General features: G+C 42.2%; 1 protein-coding gene across 5 annotated transcripts in view; it reads right to left on the reverse strand.

Annotated features, from left to right (window-relative positions):
* The window catches only part of ZRANB3 (zinc finger RANBP2-type containing 3), a 593,631-nt gene that overhangs the window by 123,594 nt on the left and 457,849 nt on the right, over nt 1-12,188 (reverse strand). For all 5 annotated transcript variants that reach the window (XM_029605377.1, XM_029605376.1, XM_029605378.1 and 2 more), the window contains one exon: nt 1,587-1,729. In XM_029605377.1, coding sequence (XP_029461237.1) covers nt 1,587-1,729 — 143 coding nt within the window. The remainder of the gene's footprint in view (nt 1-1,586; nt 1,730-12,188) is intronic.

Consider the following 12,188-nt stretch of genomic DNA (forward strand, 5'->3'; position numbering starts at 1 on the left):
CAGTATGCTTAACAGGCAACTGAAGATGTGCGTCCAGCCGAATTCTTGATATAAAATTTAAGCGCACAAAACTTAGGAGTTCCAAGGCTATGAGCTGCAAAACTTAAACGCACTGTCACTGCGCTAATCCTGGGCACACAACCAATATGTTCCAGAGTGTGTGCACAGGCAGTGCCCAAAAGAACTGGGCGCACAATTCAGACTCACAGCCGGATGCACTTGCATGCACTGACGGTCCTGCAGAGGGCAGATGAACGTGCAGAAAAAAAAGGCAAGCAAAAATGTTGCTGTGGCCTACCTCGTGGTACACAGCAAGAAGCCTAACCATGGGACCTAGCCCACCTGGGCTGTTCAACCCACCAGGCTGCCCAGGTCCCTTAACCCCCACGAGAGCGGGTACAAATGTCAGAACAGCACCCTGAGCACAGAGACCGGAGGAAGTCCTACAACAACCCCTCTACTCTGTCTTTGACCTTTTTTTTTCCAAAACTTACCTGAGCTCAGCTTTCCCGGCTGAGTATAGAGACGGCCTCCGGCTGCAAGGGGAGAGGCCATATACCATCACCGCTGCACTCTGCTTCCTGCACCCACTGCCTTTCAGCTGTTTAAATCAGCTAAGTCCACGCCGGCTTAAAAAAACAGCTACTGGACCAAGGCACTTATCTGAAGGACCATGGAAATCACCTCAGGAATTCTCAACTGGGGGAGGGACCATTAGGTATCACCACAGGAGAGCGGGGCAACTCAAAGCTCCTACCAATTCTCCTCTGAATTTTGAAGGAATCCCCAGTAGGGAAATGCACGTCCACCATCTGCTGGAGATGGAGAATATTGGCAGGCTGATGTCACGGGAGGACTATATATACTGAGATGTCAGCTTGTTTTATCTCCATCTGCTGATAGAGGTGCATAACCCACTGGTCCTGCATCCATCTATCCACATGCTAGGAAAGACCACTATTCTCTGAATGCCATGGAAAAGGAATCTATTAAACAGAAAAACATAAGATATATGTTCAAAAACTGGTGAATTGATTTAAATCTATTTCTTTGTCCAGAGATTGTGTCTGCTTATGAGGGAGATTTAGCATTTGCTAGATTTTTATCATAAAACATTAGCAGGCTCTTTCAATAGGCTCTTAAAATTTGGGAAAAAAAATTATTAGAGAATGACATATACCATGCCCTTAACTATTCCATGTTAATTAAAACATTTATTTTTCAACCGATGAAATCTCCTCCCCTGGCTTACACGAAAAAAAAATGTTATTTTGCAAGGCATATAACCATGAAAGCAATAGACAAACAACTTAAATCCTGGTTGAATGAGGTTAAGTATCAAATATTTCTAACCTACTCAAAAACCCCACACCTTTCTCAAGAGGTAGGCAATCTGTTCTCTCCAATTGATTTAATCCATTTCATACAATAGACTTAATTTTGTCACTGTGAAACTAGCTGTACCTTTCTGTTCTGCTTTTATTATTTTAACACAATTTCATAACAAGCTACATAGGTTTCCTTGGGGCTCCCCTCTAGCAATAAAGCATGAGAACAAAGGACATAACATGAACTAGAAATCCTACCTTTTGGTACTGCTGTGCCTTGCCTGCTGCTTAATGATATCTCCCAAAGCAAGAATAGGGCTGCAAAATATCTGTCTGCTTTTTCTTAGAATTCTCTGCTTCATGCTTGTCAAACTATTCCATTCTCTCACAAATCTCAAAATCTAGTTTCAATACACAAACAAAAAGACGAAGCAGTGAATGTTATCTTCATGCCAACACTAACTTACATGAATGTGTACAAAATAGTGGAAGTACACAAAATTTTCATCACCTGAAATGAAATAGCATGTCATTAGATATACACTAAAGACCCTTTCCCTGTCAATCTCTCAAGATTCTTTTAAAATATACCCTATAGGTTTTATCATGGATATAAATATATTGTCATCATAACGACAGACATTAGCCACCAATATGTCACGCCACTTTTCCATAGTACTCATAACTAATCACAGGCAATATATTTAATACCATATTATGACCTGTATGCAAAAAAGTGTAAGTGCTACAAAACACAAAATTAAAGACTGAAATACAAACCAGAACTTATCTTAGAAAGAGTGTTGCATTTGATCAAACTGCAGGGGTGCTGAATCCATAACTGCCAAAATGGCTCATATTTCAAGATCTGGTTCTGCTTCAGGGTATTAGTGTACCAAGTGTAAAACACTGTGTATTACCTTGTGGTGTTGTACAGTACATTATTCTTCATGTGCCATCAATTGCACAAAATTAAAGACTGAAATACAAACCAGAACTTATCTTAGAAAGAGTGTTGCATTTGATCAAACTGCAGGGGTGCTGAATCCATAACTGCCAAAATGGCTCATATTTCAAGATCTGGTTCTGCTTCAGGGTATTAGTGTACCAAGTGTAAAACACTGTGTATTGCCTTGTGGTGTTGTACAGTACATTATTCTTCATGTGCCATCAATTGCACTAACTCCTACGGAATAATAGAGTCCAATGGACATTATTTACTGGATATAGATAACCGGAAATGACATCAATAATGCAATGAAAATTCAACATTTTATGTTTAAATGAGGGAATATCAATAAATAAAGGTATATAATGTTGTCCATCGAGCTTTATTATTACCTTATCACTTCAATTTGGTGTTCACTAAAGAAGACCCCGGAGAAGGACCGTCGCTAGTTAACAAGAAACTGGAGGGGAGTGGAATGGATGAAACTCCATTTACAGAAGAGAATGTATGGGAAGAGCTAGGAAAACTGAAAGTGGACAAAGCCATGGGGCCTGATGAGGTTCATCCCAAGATACTGAGGTAACTCAGAGATGTGCTAGTGGCTCCGCTGCATAACCTATTCAATAGATCCCTGGAAACGGAAGTGGTGCCGTGTGATTGGAGAAGAGCGACAGTGGTCCCTCTTCACAAGAGTGGAAGCAGAGAGGAGGCTTGTAACTACAGGCCGGTTAGCCTCACCTCGGTGGTGGGAAAAGTATTAGAGTTGCTGCTGAAGGAAAGAATAGTGAATTATTTACAAGCAGCAGAATTGCTGGACCAGGGGCAGCATGGTTTCACCAAGGGAAGGTCCTGTCAGACGAATCTGATAAACTTTTTTGATTGGGTGACTAAAGAATTGGATCAAGGAAGAGCACTTGATGTCATCTACTTGGATTTTAGCAAAGCTTTTGATATGGTCCCGCACAGGAGGTTTGTGAATAAAACGAGAAGCTTGGGAGTGAGTGTCAAGGTAGTGGCATGGATTGCAAACTGGTTGAAGGACAGAAGACAATGTGTGATGGTAAATGGAACTTACTCGGAAGAGAGAGCGGTGATGAGCGAAGTGCCGCAAGGATCGGTGTTGGGACCGGTCCTGTTCAATATCTTCGTGAGCGACATCGCAGACGGGATAGAAGGTAGGGTTTGTCTATTTGCGGATGATACTAAGATCTGCAACAGAGTGGATACACCAGAAGGAATGGAGAGAATAAGATGGGATATAAGGAAGCTGGAAGACTGGTTGAAGATATGGCAGCTGAGATTCAATGCCAAGAAGTGCAGAGTCATGCATATGGGGTGTGGAAATCCGAAATAAATGTATTTGATGGGGGGTGAAGGGCTGATGTGCATGGAGCAGGAGAGAGAACTTGGGGTGATAGTGTCTAACGATCTGAAGTTGGTGAAACAATGCGACAAGGCGATAGCTAAAGCCAGAAGAATGCTAGGCTGCACAGAGAGAGGAATAACGAGTAAGAAAACGGAAGTGATTATCCCCTTGTACAGATCCTTGGTGAGGCCTCACATGGAGTACTGTGTTCAGTTCTGGAGACCGTATCTCAGAAGGGACAGAGACAGGATGGAGGTGGTCCAGAGAAGGGCGACCAAAATGGTGGAGGGTCTTCATTGAATGACTTATGAGGACAAATTGAAGAATCTAAATATGTATACCCTGGAGGAAAGGAGGAACAGGGGTGATATGATACAGTCTTTCAGGTATTTGAAAGGTTTTAATGATCTAAAGTCAACAACAAACATTTTAAAACTCCAGGGAGGAAGACTCAGAACCAATGTCAGGAAGTATTTCTTCACGGAGAGGGTTGTGGATGCCTGGAACACCCTTCCGGAGGAAGTGGTGAGGACCAAAACTGTGAAGGATTTCAAAAGGGCATGGGATAAACACTGTGGATCCATCAAGCCTAGAGGATGTGAATGAAATGAAGAGAAGAGGCATGGGGGTGGCTTATGGGAATGACGGCTACTACCCTTATTCAATAAACATACACAAGGTTAATGCGACTCCAACAGCAAGAGGAAATGTGGGAAAAAGGATCTGCATTCACAAATAAGCGTGGGAACAGCTTGCTTGTTACGGCGGTTACTACCCCAAACCAAATTAGCCTGATACTTATTTATTTATTTAGAAACTTTTATATACCGGTATTAGTGGGGACATCATACCGGTTCACATGTTAACAGAAGGTTTGGAAATACATTTCAACAGGGAAGGCAAACTGGGCAGGGGGTTAACCTAAGGCAGTAGGAAAATAGATTAAACAACAAGAAATCAACAATGCACTTCACTTTCAATGCACTTCACTTTCAATGCATATCCAAGCAGCTCTCTGCTTCAATGACAGGGGGGAATGAAGAAAAGAGGATTCATATTCAATCAACCAACAAGGACTAAATTGCACAGGCTGGAAAAACAAATAAGCGTGGGAGTAGCTTGCTTGTTGCGGCGGTTACTACCCTGAACCAATCAAGCCTGTTACTTCACTTTGAATACATAAGTTCATCGGTATATAAATCTTCTAAATATATAAATAAATAGATAAATACATACACACATACAGTGCAGCTCACTGCTTCAATGGCAGGGGGGAATGAAGAAAAAAGGAATTATATTCAGACAACAACCAACAAGGACTAAATTGCACAGGCTGGGCACACAAATAAGCATGGGTGTAGCTTACTTATTGAGGTGGTTACTACCCCTAATCAATTAGGCTTGATACTTCACATTGATGCAGCTTCAGCACTGCTCTCTACATCAATGGCAGGGGTGGAAGGACATTAGAACCAAAAAGTTACCAATAAGGGCCCTGACCTCAGTGGTCTGAGTAACAGATAAGTATGAGAAAAATAAGTATGGGCAGACTGGATGGGCCATTTGGTCTTCTTCTGCCGTCATTTCTATGTTTCTATAGGAGTTAGTGCAATTGAATACAGATGAGGAACCAGCGGGACTGAAGCATATGAAGATTAATACACTGTACAACACCACAAGGTGACATATACCGGATCCCACATTGCTTTATACTTGGGACAGTAAGACCCTGAAGCTGAACCAGGTCTTGAAACATGGGCCATTGTCAGCTAATACGGATTCAGTGCCCATGCAGTTTGATTGAATGTAATACTCTTTTCTCAGATAAGTTCCGGTTTTTATTTCAGTCTTCAATTTTGTGTTTTATGGCATTCACACTTTTTTGCAACCAAGTCAAAATTTGGTATAAAAGATTTTGCCTATGATTAGTTATGGGGTAAGCCAAACCAAATTTTGCACAATTCTCACCCTCTCTTCTTTCTACTGACAGGAAAGTAGCACTTTTTACTTACATTCACCTCATTCAATTGGCTTCAATCTGTCATGTGAAGGTATGGAATCAGCCCGTCCTCTGAGATTAAAGGGCTCCAAAAATTTAAGCTAATAGAGGCGGCACACACACGTAAGAAGTACTGCTCTTCTGCTAGTGGCACTTCTTATGTTCTTACTAGCACTACAGGTGTAGACCTAATGGTTAAGTCTTTGTAGTTGTAAAGCTGAATGGAAGGGTTGTAGTATCATTACTATAATATCAGTTGTTTATTCTTTCGGATAATAGAAAGACAAGGGGGCACTCTATGAAGTTAGCATTTAGAACAATTAAAACTAATCAGAAAAAGTTCTTTTTCACTCAATGCACAATTAAACTCTAGAATTTGTTGCCAGGGGATGTGGTTAGTGCAGTTAGTGTAGCTGGGTTTAAAAAAGGTTTGGATAAGTTCTTGGAGAAGTCCATTACCTGCTATTAATCAAGCTGACTTAGAAAATAGCCACTGCTATTATTAGCATCAGTAACATGGGATAGACTTAGTTTTTGGGTACTTGCCAGGTTCTTATAGCCTGGATTGGCCCCTGTTGGAAACAGGATGCTGGGCTTGATGGACCCTTGGTCTGACCCAGTATGGCATATTCTTATGTTCTTATCATTGTAGAAACAGTTTGAACAGTTCCATATTCTGGGCATCTGGGATCAATGCAGTCATCTAACCATTACCCCCCCCCTAAGCCCCTTCGTGCAGCCCCCAGAGCAGCCCTTCACTCCCCCCTGCTTTCCTACTGCTCTGCACAGCTCACTCCAGCGAACTCAAATGACCTCAAATTTGGGACAGGGAGATGGCAACCTCGTAGGAGCACCTCGACCTTCCAACAAGACAGATCTGGAACATCGAGACGGGAAGGAGAGAAAAAAGGGGTCCCCCCCTAGCGTGGTAAGCCTGCCCACCCTACCGAGTCCACTACCGCAACCATCTAAAAGGTCAAACGACCACAGTTGCCACACGCTTGCGCCTTATTACTCGGATCTCTCACTGCACGGTATCTGACTTGCCTTCAGCATTAGCTATACCCTTTCACCCCACTACCTGCATTTGAACTTCAACTTTTTCGAGTTTTTCATATAGATAGCCGCTGGTCCCCTACGCCAGCTTCTAAAGCGCAGTTCCTCACTCCTATCATTACCAACCTTACTTCTGAAGAAATGCTTACCCAGCAGATCCCGATCAGATACTACCGTCACCACCGCATGTTCTCTGTTCAAGAACCACCGACAAGAACTCCTAGATCCCTCATCTCAATTATGATCACCCCCCTGACCCAGTTCCTAGGTCTCACCCTTCTCTCAGTAACCTTACTCAATGCACAATCTCTAACAAAAAAGATTCACATCCTCAACGACCATCTCCTGGACTCTAACCCCGACATCTGTGCCATCACAGAAACCTGGCTAAAAAACTCAGACATAGCCCTAATCAACCAACTACCCACTCACAAATATGACATTTTTTCAATTAACAGACACAAAAAATGAGGGGGCGGCCTGCTACTAGCCACCAAGAAAGAACTCAGACTAACATCACATACTATTAAGTCAGATTCCAATCTGGAATTGAGTTTATTCAAATCGAATCAACTTCAATTAATGCTAGTATATGCCCCTCCAGGATCCTTAGAAGCAGACGCCTCCCCCCTTATAGAGTCCACAGTGAAGCACATCAACACGGACCTTCCAACCATAATCATGGGAGACTTTAACCTCCACATCGATGCCACACCCCACTCATCCAACTGTGAAGCACTCCTCTCCGCCCTCAGTGCAATGGGATTCGCTCAGATTGTCAACCAGCCAACACACAAAGCAGGACACACCCTGGACCTTATTTTCATCAACTCTAAGCTCTCCTGCACTAGAGAACCTTCATGTACCCCAATTCCCTGGTCAGACTATTTTCTGATAACAACAACCTTCTCCACAAAAAAACAATCTAACACCCCATAGCACCTCTCCACCATTCACTTCAGGAAACCATGTGCTTCAGACATTCTCAGTGAGCATCTCACCAAGGAATTCACAAACCTGGATCTTTCCAACCCTAACTCAGCTATGCTCTCCTGGCACAAAATCACTGAAGCAGTAGCAAATAAATTATGTCCCTCAGTCTCCAAAGTAATTAATCCAATAAAAAAAGGAAACCAACCTTGGTTCTCCAGCGAACTCAAACAGTTAAAACTAGAACTACGACAAAAAGAAAACAGATGGCGCAAAGCCTCTAACCCATCCACTCTATTAACATACAAAGGAACCTTACATTTTTTACAGAACCTCAATTCTAAAGTCAAAAAGAGAATACTATGCAAATAAAATCCACGATCTCCAATACGATGCAAAGGCTCTCTTCTCATATGTATCACAAATCACAAAGTCACTACCTCCGACGATACCAGACGAACAAGCGCAATCTAAGGCAAACGAGCTCTCCATATTCTTTCAACAGAAGATCTCGAAGACTCTCGCACTCTTTCCGATCAACACTACTCTACTCGCTACATTCTCCAATATCCACACTCCCACGGGAGCCAAGCTCGACAACTTCGAACTAACCTCTCCCAAGGAGATCGAATCCCTTCTTAAGAGGCAGAAACCTTCCAGCCACCCAGCAGACAACATCCCATCCAAACTTCTGCTACTTATCCCTAACACAATCTCAGGACCTCTGACCAACATCATAAACTCCTTCTTAACTCTAGGAATGTACCCAGACAGTCTAAAAAACGCGGCCCTTAAACCCCTCCTTAAGAAACACAATCTAGACCCCAGAGAACTAGCTAATTACCGCCCCATCTCTAACCTACCATTCTTAGCCAAACTTACAGAGAAACTCGTAAACACCCAGCTTTCAGATTATCTAGAAGAACACAATATCCTATATCCATCCCAATATGGCTTCCGCAAAGCACGCAATACGGAAACCCTCCTCATTTCGCTAACAGACCACATTATCATGGGATTGAACAAAGGCCATTCCTTTCTTCTAATCCTCCTAGACATCTCGGCAGCTTTTGACACCGTCAACCACTCCATCCTCCTGAATCGCCTATTAGACATAGGCATATCCGGATCAGTCCACAGATGGTTCAAGTCTTTCCTTAGTAACAGAAGCTTCAAAGTCAAAATTAACAATAAAGAATCACCCTCGACTAATTCTTCTCTTGGTGTACCTCAAGGATCCTCCCTATCACCCACCCTTTTCAACATTTACCTCCTACCCCTTTGCCATCTGCTAACAAGTCTCAATCTAATTCACTACATTTATGCAGACGATGTGCAAATTCTGATTCCCATAACAGAATCCATCGCTAAATCACTCATGCTCTGGAATAACTGCCTAAAATCTATCACCAACCTTCTCAACAGTTTAAACCTGGTCCTTAATGCCTCAAAGACCGAACTCCTCCTCATCTCTTCCAACCAAGACAACCTCCTCCCACAGACCCACCTCAACTCCCATCTCACCCATACTCATGTAAGAGATCTCGGGGTAATACTCGATAACTGCCTTAACCTACAGAATATGATCAACACCACAACGAAAGATTGTTTTTACAGACTCCAGGTTCTAAAAAGACTCAAACCGCTACTATACTTCCACGACTTCAGGACAGTTTTACAAGCCTTGCGCTCTCCTCATAGGCCTCCCCAGCTCAACTACTAAGCCGCTGCAGATGATACAGAACGCGGCGGCCAGAATTCTGACCAACACCAAGCGTGGAGAACATATTACTCCCATCCTCCGTTACCTACACTGGTTACCAGTTAACTACAGAGTTTTACACAAATCACTCACCTTAATACACAAATCCATCCATAATCACCTTCAACTCGACCTCAAAATTCCACTCAAATTTCATACTTCGAACAGATTGATTAGAGAAATCTACAAAGGATCTCTACAAGCCCCTCCAACCAAAACCATGTGCCTCCCTTCGACTAAAGACCGAGCCTTCTCGACAGCAGGCCCAGACATGTGGAACAACATCCCCTCAGACCTCAGGCTGGAACCCTGCCTCCTAACTTTCAAGAAAAAACTCAAGACTTGGCTGTTCCGCCAAGCCTTCCCAGATCCCTCGGATACACATTAGATGATTAACCCTTCTCAAGATCAATGGAACTTTTCCTCCTCTAAGTTCTTTAAAAGCTCTAGTATTTTCATCTAATTTCTTAATAAGCACTAGCCATGTTGCCGCGATGGTATTATGTTCTTAATCTACTGCCCTCTTAGACCTTTCTTTCCAGCTGTTTAAGCTTCCAAGTTCACTATCCCTGTTGAATGTAACTTTGATTCTTCTGTTTATATATAAAAAAAAAAATAGTTGTTTTCTGTTACAGTTTCCCTGTTTCGATGTAAACCGATCTGATATGGTATTTAACCATGAAGGTCGGTATAGAAAAATGCTATATAAATAAATAAATAACTTGTATTTCATGTAGATTCACTAATTAAACTGCATATTATTCTATTTTTCACATATTTACCTTGTAAGAAAAAGAAAAACATAGTGGTACAATGACATAACCTAAGGCCAGTAAAACTTTCATTATTTCTCTTTTTTTACTTTGTTTCACAGCAACAAAAATGTTTGCCTTTTACTCTAAGGAAAGAAACAAATATATTGCAGATAAACTGACTAAGAAACAATGTAAGAAACACACTAATCTCATACGACAAAATATAGAAACAGACGAAAGTGTTCAGAAATCAGGAACTACAAGGGAAACCTGGAATGGAATATATTTTATTTTCTCTTCTTCCTACTAAACATCGCCGGCACTACATACATTCTCATGCTTTCCCACAGCTAAAATGAACTCAGATCATTTATTCACCCACTAATAAGGAAAGATTACTACTTACCTGATAATTTTCTTTCCTCTAATGAGGGCAGGTCAATGCTCACCAGTGGGTTAAGCACCTCTGCCAGCAGATGAATACGGAGTAAGAAGCTGACTTCACGGATATATAGTCCCGCCCCAACATCAGCCCACCAGTATTCTCTGGAAAAGCCAAACTGTGGACAAACTGATTATCCTTGAACATAAAGAACAGAGATGGCGCAAGAACCCTGATTATCCTTGAACATAAAGGACAGAGATGGCGCAAGAACCCTACTCCTGCTTCACTGGCAACTTACAAAGCTTCAATGCACTCTTACAAGGTCACCATTCTTCGCACCAAGAGAGATTTCTATGCCAGAAAAATCCACAACTTCCTCTATAACGCAAAAGCCTTGTTCTCTCTTGTCTCAGCACTTACTAAATCCACACCTCCATCTATCCCTGACGACGAAGCTCAAAACAAATCTAACGAACTAGCAACGTTCTTTGAGAGGAAAATCAGCAACCTCCTAACCCCATTCACGCTCTCCAATACCCAGCCCCCTCCCCTCTACACCTCCCTGCATTGCCTTCATGCAAATCTAGACTCCTTCGAACTTACATCTTCCATAGAAATCAAATCCATCCTCAAGAAGATGAAACCATCCTCACACCCCTCCGACCTCATACTTACAAAATTCCTACTCACCGCTCCTAGCACCATTTCTAAACCTCTGGCCGATATAATTAACTGCTCCCTTTCCCAAGGATCAGTACCAGACCCCCTGAAACAGGCCACCCTCAAACCACTATTAAAAAAACCCAACCTTGACCCTGCAGACCCCTCCAACATCCGTCCCATCGCCAACCTTCCTTTTATTGCCAAGCTAATGGAGAAACTGGCCAACAACCAACTTTCAAACTATCTAGACGATCATAAGATGCTCTACCCTTCACAATTCGGATTCCGTAAATACTTAAACACTGAATCCCTCCTAATCTCACTCACTGACAGCATCCTAATGGGCTTAGACAAAGGACAAGCCTACCTTTTGGTTTTGCTCGACATCTCGGCCGCCTTTGATACTGTAAATCATTCCATCCTCATCAACCGCTTGGCCGACATTGGCATCTCGGGCACCGCCCTCAGTTGGTTCAAGTCTTTCCTTAGTAACAGGATCTACAAGGTCAGAATAAATAATAAAGAATCCCTCCCAATCAGCTCTTCTCACGTAGTTCCCCAAGGATCATCACTTTCGCCCACTCTCTTTAACATATATCTCCTACCCCTTTGCCACTTTCTCACAAACCTCAAATTAACACAATTCATTTACACCGACGATGTACAGATTCTGATACCTATAACAGAATCCATCAATAAGACTCTCAATTTCTGGAACAGCTGCCTTCAATCCATTAACCTGCTCCTGTCCAGCCTCAATCTAGTCCTTAACACTTCCAAAACCAAACTCCTCCTCATCTCTCTCAACTACCACAATTCACCATCTTTGACCCAAGTCAGAGATCTTGGAGCCATTCTAAACAACCGTCTGAACTGCAAAACATTCATCAATAACACCACAAAAAATTGTTTCTTTAAGCTACATATTTATTTATTTATTTATTTTAATTTTTTATATACCGGCATTCGCGATGGGAGTCGCATCATGTCGGTTT

Source organism: Rhinatrema bivittatum, chromosome 6 (assembly GCF_901001135.1).
Source record: "Rhinatrema bivittatum chromosome 6, aRhiBiv1.1, whole genome shotgun sequence".
Lineage (NCBI taxonomy): Eukaryota > Metazoa > Chordata > Amphibia > Gymnophiona > Rhinatrematidae > Rhinatrema > Rhinatrema bivittatum.